Raw genomic sequence first — 21,320 nt, forward strand, 5'->3', positions numbered from 1 at the left:
ACACAGAACTGGTAAGTCTTCCTTCCCCCTGGACTGATGCATGGCCCACAGCGGTACATGGCAAAGGGAAAAATGCTGGGTGGGTCTTTGGTTTAAGGCATTTAAAGTTTAAAGATTTACATGTTTTCTACATTTGGAATTTTTATAGGCGGGTAATGATAATCATTCCCCATCCCATTCAGTAGCATAGAGGGTTTGCTGAAGAGGAATCAAGCAGACAGTACATGCTCAGCTCATCTCCAGTGGGGCTCAGCCAACCTTCTGCCCGGCGATGGTTGGGCATTGCATGGAGAGGCGGACCGATACCTTATTTCAGGTCTGCCTGGCCTGTTCCTCTTTATAGTCAGTGACTGCATATGTGACATGACGAATTTTGAATTCTTTCGGCAATTTCGAACTCTGTACGTACCTATTTCAGATGGTAATCTCTACTTTGTTTCCAGAGCTTCGTTTGTGCCTTCGTGCTGGCTCTGCAGCCTTCACATCAAGCTAAAACAAGTAGGCAAGGTCGGGAGAAAGCTCCCCTCTTGCTGGGGGCTATACGGTCCACCTGGAAGATCCTCCGTTCAGGTGGAAGCACTTTTGGACACAGCTGGCCAAACCGAGAGAGCCTGCTGTATCAGATGAGCTGGCAACTCAAACAGCAATTGCTGGGGCTGGGGCTGGACAGGGCCGATCAAGAAATTGCACGATAGACCTGACAAGAAGGTTACAAAAGGCAACCTCTTACGAGTCATTCCCCACCAGACTTTCTAGAGTAGGACAGTGGATTCTATATAGAGGCTTCTGGTCTACTTATAGGGGAACTGAAGGTAACGAGAGGAGAAAATTCTATTATCAGTAAATTTAAACTGTCTACACAGAGGCTAGGCCTCAGGCGCTTGCTGCTTTCTGAATGATCTGTCACTTCTCCCGAGATGTCTGAATGAAGTGTGAGGTTTAGAACTCATTTTGCAAAATCTGTATATTTTTGCTTTAGTTATGTTACACTCCTGTGGAGGCAAGCTGTGACTCACAGCTGACTTGTAAACTGTAAGGATGGGCCTCTGAGAAGAGCCAGGAAAAAAACCCAAACACTGAAGAGAAAGAAAGGAAGGCAAATTCCTCCTGTGCAGGGTGCAACAGCACCATAACCCATGGTCCCAGGGGAGACAGCTCCTTTTGCACCTCTGTCAAGCCTTCCAGAAAGGAAAGGTCTCCTGTATTCAAGGCCATCATTATGATGGACCCTGCTCTATAAAACACCTAGTGGTTTTGGGTCTGGACATTACAGGAGGTCCCCTCTTCACCTGAAATCAGTCCATGTTAAAAAAATGCTATGCCGGTGTTATGTCCACGCTTTGTGAAAATATAAACATCAAACTGATGTGCACAGCTATGTGGCTGGAGGGAACGGACAGATGGTCAAACGGACAATGGTCAAAATTAAGTAAATTTTACCTTTTTTTTCCCTGTATTTATTTCTTCTTTTTATTTATCAGTCTGAAAAACTGATTATATTCTTTATCTAAAATTATTTTATTCACAAGCAAAACAAAAAATATGTACGTTACAGAATGCAATTTTGATACACATTTCTGAAACTCCCCTGCCTCCATTATTCCTAAACACTCCATATAAATATACCAGGGCATGTTTACAATGATAGCAACCTGAGATCAGTGCTTAAAAATAAACCAAATAGGAATTGCAGTGTGAGTGTGCGCACAAGACGTACCAATCTATAGTAGAGGCTGAAGAGATGACAGTCGGGGAATACTGTCCATTATATTTGTTTGGTTTTAATCCAAATTGTTAAAGCTTGAGGCACAGAGGGTTACGCAAAGTTTAGTTCAGGTTCTTTTTTTTTTTTAAATAAATGCAATGGTAATTATCACTGAAGTGACTAGACACAGTTGCCATGTTATGTTCTAGATGAAACAGCCAGCGCTCTTTTCCAAGGGTAAGCACACATCTAGCTATCCCCATTTTGAGCATATCCAGTCAGATCCCAAAAGCATCACCTACCTAGTTAGAGGTCCACCTTACCCTTCACCATCCCTCTCTCAGAACCCAGGTTTTTGTTCTGTCGAAATTTGCGACTAAATTGCAACAGATTTGCAGATAGATAGGAGCAGTACGCGTCCCCAGGGCCTTTGAAAAGCAGATGACATTAAGGTATCATCCTGAAGGCAACGGATATCTACAGTAGCTATAGGGGAAATGTGCGTCTATGCATAAAGGAAGAAGCAAGAGTAAGTAAAAATGTCAAAGGCTTTTTAGTTTGTTATTAGCATATTGGTGGATCTCTCCCATTATCTCTTAAATTCTCTTGCGTGACAAAAGAAAGATTTCAGGTTTACTGCTGCATTTTCCCTTACACACTGAAGAACTCAGAATTTTTAATGAGTGGTTTTATACAGTTCTTTATGGCTTCTCAATTTAGGCACCTGCATCAAAGGAATTAAGACAGAATGTAAGTTTCTTTGATGCAGTGTTGTACAACGTGAAGCACCAAGCTTTACAGCAAAAGGAAAACAGCTGCATCATTCACAGAAAAAATCTAGATTTGCTTGCAGTAGGTAAAGGAGAGACTGCGGGAGGTGGCATACAGCAAACTAGATAGAATAAAGGCACAAAGTTTATTTTGCTTACAAACCCAAACATCAAGTGATTTCTAGTCATATGGAATCATAGAATCATAGAATAGTTTGGGTTGGAAGGGACCTTTAAAGGTCATCTAGTCCAACCCCCCTGCCGTGGGGAGTGACATCTTCAACTAGATCAGGTTGCTCAGAGCCCCGTCCAACCTGACCTTGAATGTTTCCAGGGATGGGGGCATCCACCACCTCTCTGGGCAACCTGTGCCAGTCTTTCACCACCCTCAGCGTAAAAAATTTCTTCCTTATATCTAGTCTAAATCTACCCCCCTTTAGTTTAAAGTCATTCCCCCTTGTCCTGTCGCAACAGGCCCTGCTAAAAAGTTTGCCGCCATCTCTTTTATAAGCCCCCTTGAAGTACTGATAGGCTGCAATAAGGTCTCCCTGAAGCCTTCTCTTCTCTAGGCTGAACAACCCCAACTCTCTCAGCCTTTCCTCATAGGACAGGTGTTCCATCCCCCTGATCATTTTCGTGGCCCTCTTCTGGACCCACTCCAACAGGTCCGTGTCTTTCTTATGCTGAGGGCTCCAGAGCTGGATGCAGGACTCCAGGTGGGGTCTCACCAGAGCAGAATAGAGGGGCAGAATCCCCTCCCTCAACCTGCTGGCCACGCTTCTTTGGATGCAGCCCAGGATACGATTGGCCTTCTGGGCTGCGAGCGCACATTGCTGGCTCATGTCCAGCTTTTCATCCACCAGTACCCCCAAGTCCTTCTCGGCAGGGCTGCTCTCAATCCCTTCATCCCCCAGCCTGCATTGATACTGGGGGTTGCCCTGACCCAGGTGCAGGACCTTGCACTTGGCCTTGTTGAACCTCATGAGGTTCACATGGGCCCACTTCTTGAGCTTGTCCAGGTCCCTCTGGATGGCATCCCGTCCCTCTGGCACGTCAACACCACCACTCAGCTTGGTGTCATCTGCAAACTTGCTGAGGGTGCACTCAACCCCGCTGTCTATGTCATTGATGAAGATATTAAACAGTACCGGTCCCAATACGGACCCCTGCGGGACGCCACTTGTCACCAATCTCCATCTGGACATTGAGCCATTGACCACTAGCCTCTGGATGTGACCATCTAACCAATTCCTCACCCACCGGACAGTCCACCCATCAAATCCGTACCTCTCCAGTTTAGAGAGAAGGATGTTGTGGGGGACCGTGTCAAAGGCCTTACAGAGGTCCAGATAGAAGACATCCATAGCCCTTCCCGTGTCCACTGACGTAGTCACTCCATCATAGAAGGCCACTAGGTTGGTCAGGCAGGACTTGCCCTTGGTGAAGCCATGCTGGCTGTCTCGAATCACCTCCCTGTCCTCCATGTGCCTTAGCATAGCTTCCAGGAGGATCTGTTCCATGATCTTCCCAGGCACAGAGGTGAGACTGACTGGCCTGTAGTTCCCCGGGTCTTCCTTTTTTCCCTTTTTCAAAATGGGGGTTATGTTTCCCCTTTTCCAGTCAGTGGGAACTTCACCGGACTGCCATGACTTCTCAAATATGACGGATAGTGGCTTAGCAACTTCATCCACCAGTTCCTTCAGGACCCACGGATGGATCTCATCAGGTCCCATGGACTTGTGCACCTTCAAGTGCCTTAGATGGTCTAGAACCTGATGTTCTCCCACAGTGGGCGGCTCTTCATTCTCCCAGTCCCCGCCTTTGCCTTCTGCAGCTTGGGCAGTGAGGCTTGGGCACCTGCCGGTGAAGACTGAGGCAAAAAAGTCATGGAGTACCTCAGCCTTCTCCGTGTCCCGGGTAACCAGGTCTCCTGTTTCGTTCCGGAGAAGGCCCACATTTTCCCTCATCTTCCTTTTATCCCCAACATACCTACAGAATCTTTTCTTGTTGCCCTTGATGTCCCTGGCCAGATATAATTCTATCAGGGCTTTAGCTTTCCTAACCTGATCCCTGGCTGCTCGGACTTCTCTGTATTCCTCCCAGGCTACCTGTCCTTGCTTCCACCCTCTGTAGGCTTCCTTTTTGTGTTTGAGTTTGTCCAGGAGCTCCTTCTTCATCCATGCAGGTCTCCTGGCATTTTTGCCTGACTTCCTCTTTGTTGGGATGCATCGCTCCTGAGCTTGGAGGAGGTGATCCTTGAATATTACCCAGCTTTCTTGGGCCCCTCTTCCTTCCAAGGGCTTTGTCCCATGGTGCTCTACCAAGCAGATCCCTGAAGAGGCCAAAGTCTGCTCTCCTGAAGTCCAGGGTAGTGAGCTTGCTGTGCGCCCTCCTCGGTGCCCTAAGGTTCTTGAACTCCACCATTTCATGGTCACTGCGGCCAAGGCTGCCCTTGAACTTCACATTCCCCACCAGCCCTTCCTTGTTGGTGAGAACAAGGTCCAGCGTAGCACCTCTCCTCATTGGCTCCTCTACCACTTGGAGAAGGAAGTTATCATCGATGCATTCCAGGAATCTCCCGTATTGCTTATGCCCTGCCGTGTTGTCCCTCCAACAGATGTCAGGGTGGCTGAAGTCCCCCATGAGGACCAGGGCTTGTGAGCGTGAGGCTGCTCCTATCTGTCTATAGAGGGCCTCATCCGCTCGGTCTTCCTGGCCAGGTGGCCTGTAGCAGACCCCCACTGTAATGTCACCTGTCCCTGCCTTCCCTTTAATCCTGACCCATAAGCTCTCTGTCAGCTCCTCATCCATCCCCAGGCAGAGCTCCATGCACTCCAGCTGGTCATTGACATAGAGGGCAACACCCCCTCCTCATCTCCCCTGCCTGTCCTTCCTAAAGAGCCTGTATCCCTCCATCCCAACACTCCAATCATAGGAACCATCCCACCACATCTCTGTGATGCCAATAAGGTCATAGCCCTGCAGGCGTGCGCACGTCTCTAACTCCTCTTGTTTATCCCCCATGCTACGTGTGTTTGCATAGAGGCATTTAAGTTGGGCCCGCGATGAAGCTGTCTTACTGGCTGGAGTTCCTTTGTGCTGCAAAGGACCAAAGGAGATAGGAGCAGAATGGGCAGCAATGGGAGTTTTTGTGGATTTTAAACCAGCATGAATCAAATACTTACAGCATTTCAGCTGCTGGAAAGTTGCCTACATGGCAGTAGGCATTAAGAAATTTGCCCATCCGTGAGCTCAGTAGCAAAAACAAGCTCCTGGTGCCAACGAAGGTTTGAGGAGATGAAAGCTCACAGCCCATGGCTCAGAGGAAGGGTCCAGGTCTCACAAGTGCTATTGTGATAAACTATTAATTATGTATGAATACAGCATTGATGGTATTGCATGCATTTTGAAACACAGCAGTTCCCCAATGGAAGTGTTATCCAATTGTTTTTATATCCCTCAGACAGACATCTTGTTGGCACCTAGAAAGGAATATATAATCCAGGGGGCTGCTTCTCTGAGTAAATTTCATTCCCGACCCCTCAAGAGGGCTCCTGCTCAGGGCCTATTCTCCTACTGCAGAATAGCCAAGGGGTATTTCTGGTCCTACCAAAGGCACTTACTGTGTGGCCTGGCAGTAGAGAAGGCTGGAAAAGACCGAATGTGCAGGTCCGTCTATTTTTCAATAGCAAAAAATGACCCTACAATAACTTCAGCAGGGTATCTCCAAATAAAAAAAGAAAACATCTACAGGGCAACTGCAATAGAGAAATTGGATTGTAAGAGAGAAGCCCATGATAAAAAGATGTGAGGAGTTTTCACTAAATTATTCAATATAGGAGTAAGCAAATCACACTTTATTGGCAGGTCACTGTTCAATTAACCTTTACAAATAGCTGCATTTAGTAATTTGTTTTGTTTATATAAATGTTAACATAAGACAGATTAATACATTGTCTGAATTAGAGGGCTAAAACCACTCCAGTTTAAAGTCAGTATTTGGTAAATCACCGGTGCAGCAATACATGCAGTTATTAGATGCCCTAAAATCAGACCAAAAGCCAGATTAAAAATTTACCGATAGAAAGATCACCTGTGAATTTCAAATTATGTTAGTTAATATTAATGATTTCAGTGACTAAATAAATGACCCCAAAAGTTTTGTGCCGTTTTAACCTACTTGTCTCTATCTCAGATAGCATTTACATTTTTATCTAACTTTTAATGCTGAACCGCCTAAGTAATTATTTTAGCAGCAGGTAAGTGCCTAAAAATGCAGCAGTGACTTCTAGTGGGGGTGTTAAATCCTTCCCAAAACAATTCAGGTATACCTTAATTTCCACTGACAATAAGGCAACAGAACTCATGTCCACAGTGAAACTGTTTTCAAGGAAATATAAACTGGAGTAAAACTGCTGTGTATTCACAACCAACAAAACCTCATTTGGAAGCTAGGAAAAAAATGAGGCTTAGGTCCCCCTTTCTCTATTACTTCTCACCAACATTTCAATTTTCAGTTGAATCTTGGCGTTCGGGGCGCAAAAGTACCATATTCATGACAAGACAGAGGCAGGCAGTATCGGAAACCTCCCAAGCGTAGTTGTGTTAGCAGCACAGCCAACTCAATTTTATATATGCATAAGTATTTGAGTTTAGACCACAAATACTTCAAGGGGCTTTCAGGGAAAGCTGCTCATGCTGGTAACCACACACCGAATTATCTCTAGGTAAAGACACAGACTTGTGCATTATACAGGAAGACCAAGTGCTCCAGTACAACTAATAAAGGTGGCAATAAACTAGTGCAGAGAAGAGTGATCCCAGAAGTGCGTGTCCCCACTGTGGAAAAAATAGGCTTTGAGCACCAATTCACTTCACATAATTCACTAATCAGTGGTAGCTTCTGCATCACAATGATCTTAGCTGGATCTGAACTGAAGCTTCCATTTCTCCTATCATTTTGTCAAGCCAGTCTCCTTTCTCGTGCAGAAATCCTGGAAACAGAAACCACTCTGTTGCTTTCATAAGTGTAGCTATGCTTAACGAAGGATAATGAAAACTATGTGCTGGGAAACGTAAACAAACGATACATCACTTTCTCTCCCAGGTGCCCGTCTTTGATTACTCCATTCCAAATGTTGTTGTTATTACTTGTCAAAAAGTACCAAAAATGTTTGGTTGTCAAGGTATGGAATAGTTTTAAAATGCCAAATTATTTGTTTGGTTGATTCATTGTCGACTACGGCCTGCAACAGCCAGGTCTTCTCCCACGGATAGGCAAGAGATTCGATGTAAGTTTTGCAGGAAGCACAGCATGTTGGTCATACTTTCACTTAAAGCCCAGAAAACGCCTCCTCCCTACACGCCTACTAACACCAGAACTTTGCTTGCTTTATGGCCAAAAGCAGCTTGAACCTTTAGCAGTAAGCATCTAAACCCATTCAGGTGGAGCTATATATTTTTACTGAATGATCACCGCTGTCTAAAACGACGAGGGAATTGTTTGCCATGTAAGTCAGTCCTACGGGATAAGAAAGCCCATGGCTGATTAGAGGGTTAAAGATGGGAAACTCCTCAGGTTTCCCTAAGCATATTACGGCCTGGTTACAGACATCCGTTACTATAACGCGGCCCTCTTTGTCAAAGGCCACAGCCGTAGTATGTATTTTGGAGGGGAAAAGGAGGTTCAGGCCGAAGCTATCCATCTGGCCGATGAGATCCATCTCTGCACTGAATATCTTCACTCGGGTGCTGCCATTGTTCGGTCCTTGAGCTTTCAGGTGCTCTATTACCACGATAGTACCCGAGGTCTGGGAGACTGCAACCCCTCTTGGGCTGATGAGCTGAGACCGGATCATCTGACACTTCTTTAATTTCCCCTTCTTGAAGTCGGCCGTCAAGCGGTAGAGAGCGCCTGCCTCCGAGTCGGTCAGGATTACTTCACTCTCGGGGGTGGCATCCAAGCCCCAGGGCAAACAGAAACCTTCCCGGACAGCCAGGACCCCCCTTCCCTCAAAATCAAAGGCCTTCACAGAGCTGTCCCCGCCATCGGTGACCACCACGTGCCCGTCCGACGTGACTGTCACATCAAGCGGGTACTTGATATCGTTGCCCGCGTCCCCCCGCTCCCCAAACCGCTGCAGGCAGGATCCGCTCGGCCCAAAGACGTGGATCCTCTTCTTGCCGTCGTGTGCCACCGCCAGGCGCCCCGACCTCCGGCAGGCCGCCACCCCGGTGGGGTTGACCAGCGACCCCCAGCCCCCCAGGGACAGCCGGAGCCCGAGGCCCGCTGGGGTCGGCCCGGCCGCCCCTCCGCCGCCGCTCCTCCCCAAGGCCGAGAGGACGCTGCCGCCGGCGGGGCCCAGGACCTCCAGCAGCTGCAGCAGCGGCAGGCAGTCGCTGGTCTCGGCGGAGCCGCAGGCCCGCCGGCAGAAGGGACACTCCAACCGCCGGCGATCGGGGCCGCCCAGGGCCCCCACGCAGCCCCGGCAGAGGACGTGCCCGCAGGGCAGGTTCCGCGGCCGCCGCTGCCCGCCGGGGCCGTACCGCTCGAAGCACACCCGGCACTCCAGCAGGCTCAGCTCCGCCTCGTCCTCCGCCGCCATCCCCGCCGCTGTGAGGCGGGGCGGCGGCTGAGGGCTGAGGGAGGCGGGATGAGGCGGCCGGGCGCCCCCTGTGGGCGAGCCGGGGCGGCCCGGGGGCGGAGCGGCGCTGCCGGCGGGCGGGTGCTGGCGGCCCCGCCCGCCGGCAGCGCCGCTCCGCCCCCGGGCCGCCCTCCCCGGTAAAATACCCCCCCCCCCCCCCCCCCGAGCCTTACGGACGTCCAGTCACCCCGTTATCGCCTCGTTGCTAGTGCTATTCACGCCCGTATCGGGGTAAGGAAGCGGTCGCAGCTTCATAGGATTTCTCTTGCTGTTCTGGGAAGCTTTTGAATAATGCGATGGGAAATATCTACGCTCATCCCTAGCAGCCGCTTTTTCCAAGCAGGCGCGTACGCACGGCTCGTAAGGTGCCTGAACAGCACCTGCTCGTTCCGCAAGAGGCATTCTCAGAGTAACCGCACGGTACTCACACATCAGAGGTATCTCACGCATCCTGGAACGGCTTGTCTGGCGCAAGTGGCATCGCTCTTGCCAGGCTGTCACACACCTGGCAATCCTGCCGCAGGACGTTGCTGAGCGTGCAGCAGCCTCATGCCGAGCACCTGGCCTTTCGCAGCTAGGCAAAGTACCTGAAAGCCCGAGATAAACTTCAGCGGCTCTCACGCTGCATCTGGAAAAAATTTCTGGATCGAGAGGAAGGAGGTGCTTTAACCTGGTAGCTGCAGTACTGGCCAGAAGTGAAAATACACGAAAATAGCAGCTCCTAGCTTGCACTGGCCCACTGGCTACATCCTTTCTTCTCTCCGTCAACCCGGCCTTGAAGCGCCAGTAGCTACAGGCAATATCGAGAGTTGCAACGGGCTGTAGCTTGGGGACTGCTGTGCTAAAATCATCAGACCCACTTGCAGCTCTAGGACTACAACACCCTAAAAAGCCCCGTGGCTTTCACTCGCCTTCTGGTCTTGGTGAATTTTAATACACTACCTTGCAGTTGTACCTTTCCAGCATTTTTTAAAATAAGCTGCCAAGGGGAGAAGGCCAGGGCAAGAAAGGGTTTTGAGCGCCCCAAATTTTGTAATTTTTAAAAATTGCGGTGGTGTCCATACAGAAGTGATAGAAGACCCGCAAAGGAAGGTTTGTGTTCGGATGAACACGCAGCAGCTCTGCAGGCTTTCTTTGAACCCTCTCACCCTACAAGCCCTGTGCAGGTTTGCCTGCTCATAGCTGCGCTCTTGAGGGAGGGAGCAGCACACTCGCGAGCAACCGCAGGGACATTTTCTACCCGTACTCTCTCCTTTACTGTCATCCGGTTCGCTTCCCTCCTCTCTTTCCTGCCCGATGATAGTTCCCCCTTGGTGCCTGCTGCCAAGCGTTCTTGCCCGCTCACTGCCAGCTTGTCACTTGACTCGTAATCACGACTAATGGGGACGGAGAGAAGCAACTCGCACCAGCTTCCCGCCTCTCTTGCCCAGCTGCCCGGTCTGGCACAAGGCCAGCGTCACAGGAAACAGTCTTTGAGCAGCAGCCGCCATTACTCCCGGGGCTGCCAGCCAACGAGGCCGACCTGTGAAGCACCGGGCAGACAGCATCGACTGGCAACGGCCGAAAAGGAACGGGAACGTTTCTTTTTCCTAGCTCTGATGATTTGAATTGATATAGAAGAAAAAGATATACTTTAAAAATGCTTGTTTGTGCATGGAGTTCAAGAAAAGCTATGCGCCTCTCAAGACAGGGAAGGCAGTTATGTAGGAGAGCTGACCTGGTAAGCAAAATGGACAAAAGTGTTCCACAGGTGTTTTTCTGTACGCTGAAGCCTGCTTTAAGAGCGCCCCAAAACATGTCTCACTTTAAAAGGTGAGATAAAAATCAAAGCAAGATGGGAGGTAAGTTATTTTAATTAATTTTAATCAAGTTACAAATTTTATTATATACAGCACCTCCAAGAAATAATCTAGTCCCCATTGCCTGCGTTTGTCTGAGAAGTCATTGACTTTTTGAAGACACTTAATTTCACAGTGGTTGCCTGAAAAGGAGGGAAGAGTAACAAATTACTGAATGATTAGTCACTGAAAAAAGCAAACTGTCAGGGAAAAATAAATAAATGAATAAAAATCTTATCCACATATTTCCTCACAGTCCCCAACGCAGTGGCACAAATGCACCGGGGAAAACATATCGGTCTCTTTTGCATTGGGGTGCAACTGTCCATGCCAATGACTCACTGCACACAGACACTGCAGGGGTCTCAAAGTTGTAAATTTAAAAGAAGTGCAGTATCAAAGCATATCAGGAGGAACTTTTAAAATCAAATTCTTGCCATAATTCCAATTTCATTATTTTGATGGATTTGAGTTGTACATTTAGCATTTTCTTCGCGTGGCACTTTACTTTTCTTTGGCTACAAAAGTACAGCAGAAACCGTAGAACCGGTATGCAAAGGGCTTGTATTAAAATGAGGGTAGCTGGTGATGAGGTGCAGAGAAAGACAAAATGGTCAAACGGGACTAAGACTGCAGCTGCAAATCACTGAGTGCAGTATGAATCCTGGGAGAATGAAAAGATGCCAAGGGGAGGAAAGAGACAGTTATCTGTCCCTTGGGTTTTCTCCATATCTTTGAAGAGCTGAGAATTTTCCTTGACAGCAAAATCCCTGTGGCTAAATGGTATTTATTTTCCCCCTTAATTTTTCTTCCATGACTCCACCCCTTAGATAAGAAGCAAATGACTCTCTATGACTTGTCACAGGGCGAGGTAGAAGCACATAAACATGTTTATGTGTTTTGGAAAAAATTCCTAAGGGTTAGCTGAAATATTACTTACCAAACAAGCTTTTAATTTCAGATTCAGGAACATAAAACGGTGGGCCTGAAAGACAACGGGTGAAGCTGAACAGAGAGAAGACACGGGAAGGAGACAAACATTTACACCGCAGGAGGAAAGCCAGCCCCATCACTCACAGCACCTGGCCCGCAATCGGGCCCCAGTGTGTAGCAGCATCTGCAGGAACCAGAAAACACCATATCCAAGAACTTGTGGCACCTTGGTGGGCCAGCAAGCAGCTTCAGGCATTGCCGCTGCATCATCTCCAGGCTGCAGCCAGGGTAGCCACATTGTCAGAAGTCATGAACATGCCGTGGATACAACCACTCTCACTCGCTGTGTGAATCCGGCCAACAATCTCTTTGTACTACAATGGCATAATTAAAGCTAAAAGCTGAATAATGTGAGAGGGAGAGCAATGAATTAAACTATTGTTGCTTATGATAACAAGACCTATTTTTTCAGGGATAATTATGCTGAAGAGCCCCAAAGCAGCAAGATATCTCTTTCTTTTGAGAGTTAATAATTAACAAACAAACAAAAAAATCTTTTAAAATACTTCAGACTTCTGGATGTAATAAAAGTTATAAAAGGAAAAAATACTTTATGATTTTACAGAATTTCACCTCTTCCAAGAATACTCAGACCATGGTAGCGGCTGGGAGAGAGGCACAAGATGGGCAACACGTTGGGTTGCAAGTATTGGGTAAACAGAGCGAAACCAATGTTCTTGGGAGTGCTTCAAGCTCCCTAGGCCAGACAGGATGTTACTCTAAGCATTTGCTGTTCCAGCTTCATTGTCACAGCCACACTTCCAGTTTCATTTCTTTGTTAATATGCCAAGTCTGTCCTCCACTTACCCTTAGCATGTCTGAATGCTAGACAGAAAGCAAATTTAGTCTCAAGCTTGGTCAACATCTAAAATTTTTAACACACAGTTGTATTGGTGTGATCAGCTGACAAAGCTATGATGATAAAAAACCTGGGGAAGATACTAATGTATCTGCCACATCTACATACAATTTGTATTAAAGCACGCAAAATCAAAACATGAACAGTGCAAAGTTCTCACCTTTGTGTTTGTTTGGATCATATGAAACCGTAACGAGGAGGTAAGAAGAATTTTTCTCCATTAGGGTGATCATCAAACTGACATAGCTAAAAGGAGAAAGTTATACTTTATTATTTTGGAACTGTACAAACATTCAAGCATAACATTCAAAACATTCAACAAAAGAGGTAACATGGATTTCTATGCAGAGACAACTTCAACTGAACTGCACAGAAACTAAGTAAAGCTCAGTTTGAACTTCATGAGCATGAAATTCATGCTACACATGAAACACCTCAAATAAAGGTCACTGTTTACTCCTCATAAACAAGCATTTATCTTTTTTTGCATATTCATCTCAAAACTAACAGACAAAACATAGTATTCATCTGCCACAGTCTAGAATACAGTACACAATACGGTACCGATCTTTTAAAATCATTGTGAATTCAAGATTACGTATCTAATTAAAAAATCCTGGGGGTAGGGTCAAACTACATTTGGGTTGGCTCTAGGCAAGAACAAAAAATTGGAGTAAAGGGAAGTGAGGGGAAAATGAACAAAGAGAGGAGAAGCAGATGGGGTTAAAAGGAAATAATAAAATTCAGATGAGACTTGCAGCTCTGCTTCTGCTGGGTTGCAACAAACCACGTATTTTCCCACCAAGAGGCAGGGTGGCTTCCTGAAGGAAGTTCACAAAACTAGAGTACAGCACTCTGCGACTGCAGCTGATGCCTGCAGTAGAGAAGAACTTGTGTAGGTTACTCCTTTGAATGAAAGGGGACTCATTGACAAGTGGCAGGAGAAAAAACGTGTCAGTGCATACATTAGAGAAAAGACAGTAACAAAGCAAATTTACTAACCGTTGTCTGTCACACGGATTGACAGCTACTAGAGCTCCTCTGTCCCAAACCCCATCAAACTTGCCAACTATTGAGCTATAGGGAGATGAGGAAAAGACTTAAAAATACTAAAAAGGCACCTTCATCTTTATTCAGATAGTTCTGTGAAGTCACAAGGATTCTCCAGCTAGCTGTGCAGATTCCCCACTACCTTTTTGTTACAGTCCAGCATTTTCATGATCCGAAACAATATGATCTGGGTCCCAAGAAACCCCACTGGTACATGGCCCTGCTGCGATAGCAAAGAGGTGCTGGAATTGCTCACCATTTCCCTATCATGAGGGGGTGCTGAGACAAGGCGGGGAGGAAGGAAAGTAGCTTAAACACATTTGGGCTACAAGTCTAGGGTTTTGGCAATCATACTCTGCCGTGGCACTTGAGGCAGCGCTAACATGCAGTCAGCACGTCAATAGCTCTTGTCCACCTTCTAAAATCCATGCATGATTTCAAACGTGGGTTAAGGAAGGTGCCTCGTTGCTTTAGTATCATTGAACTCAGCACACCCAGCAATTTTAGACACCTCAATTCCCAGCTACATGCCCAGGACGGTTAGCTTCAGCTTGCAATTTGTTTAATGTTAGAAAAGCTAAGTTACACTGCTGCTTGCTTCAGTCTGCCACTGCCACAGACATTATTTTTGCTCCTGGATATGCTGGCAGATGGCTTCAGTGATACTTGAGCAGAAGATCAGGTGCAAAGCCACCACAAAATCTGAGAAGCGATGCTCCAGGCCACAGAGCACAATGGGTTGAAACATTTTTCAGGAGTCAGTAGCACGGACTGTATTGAAGTATTTTGCCTTTTCTCTTGTGTCTTTTAACTAAGGATATTTTATCACTAAAAATCCTTCAGAAGACATTATTAAGTCGAGCCACGTTTGTCAAGACACTTGCAGAATCGGTGTTTGACAATATATTATGTAGTCACATATACTGCAGTGATGTAATGTACTTTAAGCCCATAGAGAAAAGTATGTTAAGTAAAGCATGGGACACATATAATCAATGGGTACAGCTTACCCATGCATATGTTAATCAATAGTTTGGGGAAGAAATATATTTAGTACTTAAAGGAAAAGCTGTCTAAGAAGACACCTCTGGGTATATTCTCTTTACTTTTACTAAGCTACTCTGAATAAGGGATTGTGCTAGGGTTTTGCTTCGTAGAATCCATGAATAATATTAAAGATAATTTGTTTTTACTGTAAAAAGCAAACGTTTTTCTGTAACTTTCACAGGACGGATAGAACAAGAAGCCCATTTAAAGATATTTAGTTGGCATCTTTATCTAATGGTCAACAACAGAGTTAGTTTTTGTTGGAGATGGGCTATTCACATTTCTCATACAAGTTAGTAAGAGTTTTTTTGAGAGGACCTGTTTCAAATCTTTATGGCTGATTCAATAAAATAATATGACAGTATTATGACAGTATTAATACAAGTTTGATTATACAGAATTGTAAAACACACTAAGTATTCCTACCTGGACAAATCATAAATATTGCAGCAGTACAGAGCAATGTTCCCAGAGGTAGTCTACAATAAAAAGCAAAGGAAACAATACTTATCAGCAAACTATCTTTACATATACACTTATAAGTGTATATTTATACCTTAAAATATACACATATACTATTTTTAAATATACACTTAGGTGTAATGGGGAAAAACTGTGAGAAACATTTTTAGTTTTTCTTTACCGAGGTACCTCTCCTGAACCCCTCCAGAGAGGTTCTGATCTGTCAAGGCATGCAACTGTCCAATTTTAAAATACATGTACTTTACATTCAGGTGCTTCAATGTCATAAGAAAAGAAGGCCAAAGTAATAAGCTCAGAAGAAGAACTTCTCAGTCCAAAATTACAACTCGGAGCTTCCTTTCAGACCTCTTCAGGAGAGGTGAATGATTACCAGTATGACAGAGGCATAGAAGCAGAATGACTTGTTTGCTCAGTTATGCCTGCATTGCATGATTAACCACACCAGATCATTTGACAACACAGGAAACATACCTCCAACTTTTTCGCTCCTGAAATCTCTGGGACTGGCTCCTCGCAATAAGGCAGACTGTGTTCTGCAAAAAATTCCTTCAGCGCTTTCTCGCTGACTTCCACACCAACAACACTGTGTCCCATGTCCGCCAGCCTGCACACAGCAGAGAGAGGTCCCAAGTTTACGTGAGGCCCACAGGTTGGGCCATTACCAAATGTGTATCTCCCATGCAGCATTTATTCATTAGGGAAACCCTGGTTTTAGGACACACTGGTATCTCTAATCCTGACTTTCTGGAGTATTCACATTTTATTGAACACCTCCCCTCCATGATCTGAGCTTACATGAGCACCACTCAGCATGCAGTTGATGAGGACTTACAGGCTTTATTTAGATTCAATGGATTATTCATTTATTTCTATGAACTCAATGAAAACAAAGGTGATTACACAGAGAAACTGTCCATTTCGGTTTACAGAAATATGTTCTGCTCTGAACTGCAGCAGCTGAGGCACGCTGTCCAGCCAGCTGCCTCTGCGGCTTGGCAGTAATGTTCGGCTCTGATGAAGGCAGCAGGGTGTGGTAACCTCTTCACTGCTGCAGCTCAGTGCAACAGCAACATGCGTCAAAGCCTGCAGTCAGCCTAGTAAGTAGTTACCATGATAAAACGTGGTAACTGGGACTAACTTGATTCCTTGAGGATGCAGTTCAGTCAGGGTTTTTTACTTTGTGTCCCCTCCCTCCAAGAAAAAACACTAGCTTACGCAGCCCCTAATTATAAATATAACCCAGTCAAAAAAGTAAAAGTAAAATAATGAATTTTAAAAAGGGGAAGTTATATTTAGCCCAAATCACTTAAGTTCCCAGTGTGACATGCCACATGGTTCCATGAAAACATGCGCTGGCACAACCGGCCTCATTGCAGGCAATTTAAGCTGGCATTGCCACCCAAAGAAGCAGTGGTAAGGGCATAGCTTCAGTCACTCCGTCACAAATTCAGCATTCCCCAAGCTGAACCTGGGACAACCGGGAGGACTTTCAGGTTAGTCCTTACCCATCCCATTTATGCTACTATACAAAATGACAGCAAATGAAACCAAACTTCCTCCTCCCTTCAGCCCTCAGTGACGCTGCTTTCCTACCAGTGGAGATGCGGCACATTTCCATTGGCCAATATAAGGTTGGGAATTTCCCTTCTCTCTCCCTCCCCACATCAAATAAGATTTTTGCTTTTATAATCCATGCTTTACCATTTCATCTCTACTGCTTTACCACAAAGAGGGAAAAATATCCTCAGTCCACTCCTGCCATTTAAAAGAACATCCAGATACTTCTGTAGGAGCCTGCAGAAGAACAGACATGTTTTACTTAACACTGTGAGTATTTGTGCTGGCACATTAAAAGCCAAGTGCTACACACTATGCCAGGCAACACACAAACTCCATGATGGAACGTAGATTCTTAGCTCAACCTGCTTCATACCATTAGACATAAAAACATAAAATAAAACCACTCACTTTCCATTTACATAGAAAGTAAATTTAATTTCTGTTAGAAAGGAACACATTTCTCTTTGTCCTGTTTTCTGTTTGTCTTTTCAAGTAAACAAACCAACCCATCTCTAAGAGGGCCAAAACAGACAACTTAAACAGAATGATTATTAAACTTCTGTATCAATCGTATCACTTACACAGGTCTTAAATGTAACTGTCATTGGTTGCAAGACCATATAACCAGGTTTGTTCTCTTAGGTCTCTGTCTTCCAGTGCACAATAATTGCTCCAATGCCATCTGCATATTATTTTAGGCCTCAGCTTCATAACTTACGAACAGCAATGCAGAGCTGCTGCATCAGAAATTTTAAGATTCTTAGTCAAGCTATCCAAGCGTTACAGTTTAAAACCCAATTTAAAAGTTCTAAATTTAATGCAATGCTTTTCTCTTGCCCTTTTTTGACAAAGGTAGGTCACAAAAATATTTATATTTATTTTACTTTCAAGCTGTGTAAAACAATTTTCCTTTTGTAAATGCTCCACTTTCTGTTAAGAGTTTTTTGAATGAGGCAAGTCATTCCTCTCACAGCATTTCTTTAAACAGCTTAGGCAGAAGAGTGAAGTCACATACGGATGTCCTCGTTCCTTGTGAAACCAAATGCTACCCGTTTCCCACTTTCGCAGCCATTCCTCCTCAGCCACCACTCTGTCTTTCTGTGATCCAATATCAGTGCCTTCCAGGACCCCGGATGCATCTGCTGAGCCGTCCATCGTCCCCAGGGAGTGCCAGGAGCTGTGAAAAAGAGGGAAAAATTACCCCCGCCCAATGAATAGTTTGGAACTGGCTCTTACTTTCTAGAATCAAGTAAAAATTTAGCACAGTTTAAGGGACTGTAATTTGGCGACTTTTTAAATGTAGCTGGATTGAACGTGATAGAGCATACTCTTGCTATCGATGGCTTCGGCTGGACTTTTTCTCCCGGAGTGAAACCTGCGCAAAGGCACCCAGTTAAACACTACGGAAACGCCGGTGACCTCCCGTTTTGCACCTATCTGGAAGCCACCCAGAGGCTGCCCGCCCTCATTGCCCCGGGGGCGGGGGGACCGGGGGATAACCGCGGGCCCAAGCCCGGGGCCGGTAAGTAAGTAGGTAGGTGCCGACGCTTCTCTCTCTCTCTCACGTGAAACCCGTGGGCAGACCGCGGGGGCGAGAAGCGGCTCGGGGCGAAGGGGACCCGGAAGGACCCGGCGGGGCTCAGCACCCCCCCTTGCCACCCCACGCCCGGTGGCGGCGGGTACCTGCGCGGCGGCGGCGTGTCCCGCGGGGGGCCGCAGGGACGGGGCGGTGCCTCCCCGCCCTCCCCCTCGCTACGCACCGCGGAGAGCGGAAGCGGCGGCAGGAGGAGGCGGGCTGAGGGTGCACGGCACCGGGGAGGAGGAGGAGGATGGCGGTGGGGATGGCGGCGGCGGCGGTGAGTGACCCCTTTGCCTCGGCTGCAGCGCCCGCCGTGGGGACGCCTGCCCCCCTCCCCGCGCGGCGGGGCAGGTGCGAGCGCTGCCCCCGTCCTCACCTCCCCGCTTCTCCCTTCCTTCCCCCTTCTCTCTCTCCCTTCCTCCCTCCCTCCCTTCCTTCCCCCTTCTCCTCCCTTTTCTCCCCCGCTGCAGCTCTAGCAGGAGACGGCGCGGACACGCGTGAATGTGGTCTCCGGCCCCCGAGTGACCTGGTCCCGAGGTGAGCGCCAGGCGGCTCCGCCGCGCCGGCCCCCGCCGCCGGCCGGCACCCCCGGGAACCTGCCCCCGGGGCGCCCCCGACTCCCCTCCGGTGACCTCCCCTCCGGTGACATCCCCTCCGGGGACACCCCTCCCCCGGGGACTCCCCCTCGGGAGCCCCTTCCCGGCGCCCCCGGCCGCCAGCTGTCACAGCCACAGCCGCGGCCCCGGCGGCGCTGGGCGCTGCTGAGCATTGGCCCGGGGACGGCGAGCCCCCGCGGCCGCCGGGGCGGGGGCGGCCGGCTGTCAGCCTCGGCCGGCTGGGCGCCGGCGATTTACTCGAGGGCGAGTTTTAAAGGTGTGCGCACGCCGTGGTCCCACCTCCCCTTGTTTATGAGGCTGCTCTCGTTTCCTCTCTCTGTGTCAGTGTGTGCGTGGGGTTCCTCTCCTCCTCCCCCAAGGCAAACTTGTTGTCAACTGTACAGGTAAACCCCACAAAGCTTTCCTGTATAGGCCACGCGTTACAGATGAAATGTTACAGAATGTGACAGGGTATTATGCACATCTCTCTCTCTCTCTCTCTCTTCCCCTCTCTCCTTCTCCTTTTAAAGGGTTTATTTTCTCAGCCAATATAATGTTTATAGGATGCAGAGTCATATAAAGCTTAGTAAAGCAAGCAACGTTTGCTTGTTCTTTAAAAAGCTGTAGGTTTTGGAGGGGGGAGATTGTTTGTTTTGGGAGAGGAAGTGGGGACAAAGTGGCATACAACTGGAAGCAGTGGCCTTGCTTACAGTTACGTGCATAAGCTGATCTCTTTTTCTTTCTCTCCACCGCCCTCTTCCCCCTCCTGTAGTGCTTATAGCAAAAGTACGTGATTCCATACAACTGGCCTCAGCCCTTCAAAACAGGAGGCCTCTCTGAATCTTAAATATTTTTACCAAACTTCTTAGTGAATGATAACTGCTGCCTTTTCTAACCCCGTGTATGCAATGAAACAGCTGCACGTCCCTTCACCTTCTTGGATAAAGGGCCTTGCAGCAGCAGACTGTGATCACCTGGTAGTCACCAAAATGAGTCACCTGGTGCCTTGCTCAGTGCTAAGGTAGTCCCTAGCCTCCGACTGCAAAGGCAACAGCACGTAGGAATGATTATCTAGCGTCAGAAGCCAAGGTGATACAGAGAGATACTGCTGTGCCACTGATCCAGAAGGAAAGCTCCGGTGGAAAAAACCATCATTTCCTGGGGTGTTACGCAGTAGTTTAGGGAAATCTCATGTAAATGAAACTGGTTGGTTTTCCTTTCCTACTCTCCAACCTCATCCACTCCCATACAGTGGTAAGTTATGGTGCAATGATGTGTTGGGTTTTGGTTTTTTTTTTTTAAGGTAATAAAGATTGACTTAATTCTTTTTTCCCTCCCTCTAATTAGTAATAATTGGGAGGGGGGTGTGCATAAAAAAGGAGGTTATTTTTGTATTGGGTTGTCTGAACTAATTTTTCACTTATGTGAATATCATCATGTGATTTCCCTTCCCCTCCCAAATCAATTTCTTCTATCTTGAGAGGAGACTAAAGCACCGACTTACTTGATTTGCATCAGCTTCATTTGAAACTTCGTAAAAATGCCCATTCTCTCCTCCTGTTACCTTTCCTTTTAGCAGAATTCCTGAAGGAAGCTACTGCTACCATGTCTATCACTGTCAGCTTGAACAAGGAAGATGCAGCCTGGAACAGAGAGAATTGAGAAGGCTGAAATATATTTTTTAAAAAAATATAATTACAAACTGATCTCTACTACAACAAGATAACATTCATGATGTAGTGCTGTAGTATAAGGGTTTTCTTTCCACTTCCTTTCTGTATGTGGTGGAGCACATTTAGATTTAATTCTTCCTCTAGGCTCTATTTATTTGTGTTTTACTCCCTGTGAAAAGAATGCCTTTGATAATACCATTTTAAATACGCTTTCATATTTCTGTGGCATACTTTCTCACATTCCATGCTTTCCAGCTTACGTGATAAACTGTGGTCTTTTCCGTGTTCCCACCGATGCAAAGACAACTATAGAGCTCTCTTGTGGCATAAACCTTTTCTTTTCTCCTATAGTATGCTTAACAACAAAGTTTCTAATATTCCGATCACCTATAATGGCAATGCAACTGCAGTTTAGACTTCAAATTCTGATGTACTTTCACAGGAGGGTGTGCAAGTCTTGGAACTGGTTGTTCACCTGGTATTAAACATCTCTTCAGTACACTGTTTGGAAAAGTGCTTTACA

The 21,320-nt window shown here is 46.8% G+C and overlaps 3 protein-coding genes across 6 annotated transcripts in view; 1 reads left to right on the forward strand and 2 right to left on the reverse strand.

The window, feature by feature from the left end:
- Positions 1-6,317: 6,317 nt before the first annotated feature.
- NHLRC1 (NHL repeat containing E3 ubiquitin protein ligase 1) lies at positions 6,318-9,083 on the reverse strand. Its single transcript, XM_076330614.1, has one exon. It carries the CDS (start codon positions 9,078-9,080, stop codon positions 7,917-7,919), a length of 1,164 nt encoding a protein of 387 aa, XP_076186729.1. The 5' UTR covers positions 9,081-9,083; the 3' UTR covers positions 6,318-7,916.
- Positions 9,084-10,965: 1,882 nt separating this feature from the next.
- On the reverse strand, positions 10,966-20,717 carry TPMT (thiopurine S-methyltransferase). 3 transcript variants are annotated; one of them, XM_076330619.1, is made up of 9 exons: positions 20,629-20,707; positions 17,965-18,126; positions 17,091-17,183; positions 15,861-15,993; positions 15,333-15,385; positions 13,812-13,886; positions 12,970-13,055; positions 11,898-11,942; positions 10,966-11,100 (listed from the first exon to the last, which is right to left on the reverse strand). In XM_076330619.1, exons 1-9 carry the CDS (start codon positions 20,670-20,672, stop codon positions 10,985-10,987), a joined length of 807 nt encoding a protein of 268 aa, XP_076186734.1. In that variant the 5' UTR covers positions 20,673-20,707; the 3' UTR covers positions 10,966-10,984. The 3 variants fall into 3 exon arrangements, with proteins under 3 accessions (XP_076186734.1, XP_076186735.1, XP_076186737.1); XM_076330620.1 differs by lacking the exon at positions 20,629-20,707 and adding an exon at positions 18,633-18,680; XM_076330622.1 differs by lacking the exons at positions 10,966-11,100; positions 11,898-11,942 and adding an exon at positions 11,979-12,074 and having other exon boundaries at positions 20,629-20,717.
- KDM1B (lysine demethylase 1B) overlaps positions 18,791-21,320 on the forward strand; it is a 29,045-nt gene continuing 26,515 nt past the window's right edge. The window contains exons 1-2 of one of the 2 annotated variants that reach the window (XM_076330616.1): positions 18,791-18,805; positions 18,999-19,065. The gene's annotated coding sequence lies outside the window, so the exon portion shown is untranslated. Of the gene's footprint in view, positions 18,806-18,998; positions 19,066-21,320 lie in introns of those variants that run through there. The other variant, XM_076330615.1, reaches the window with a different exon arrangement.

This window comes from Aptenodytes patagonicus, chromosome 2 (assembly GCF_965638725.1).
Source record: "Aptenodytes patagonicus chromosome 2, bAptPat1.pri.cur, whole genome shotgun sequence".
NCBI lineage: Eukaryota > Metazoa > Chordata > Aves > Sphenisciformes > Spheniscidae > Aptenodytes > Aptenodytes patagonicus.

Coding starts and splice junctions, on each gene's coding strand:
- NHLRC1 (XM_076330614.1), bottom strand. CDS start 9,080: ATGGCGGCGGAGGACGAGGCGGAGCTGAGCCTGCTGGAGTGCCGGGTG.
- TPMT (XM_076330619.1), bottom strand. CDS start 20,672: ATGGGCATTTTTACGAAGTTTCAAATGAAGCTGATGCAAATCAA. Junction 13,887..15,332: donor AATATTTATGATTTGTCCAG/GTAGGAATACTT, acceptor ATCTCCCTATAG/CTCAATAGTTGGCAAGTTTG. Junction 13,056..13,811: donor AATCCGTGTGACAGACAACG/GTTAGTAAATTT, acceptor TTCTCCTTTTAG/CTATGTCAGTTTGATGATCA.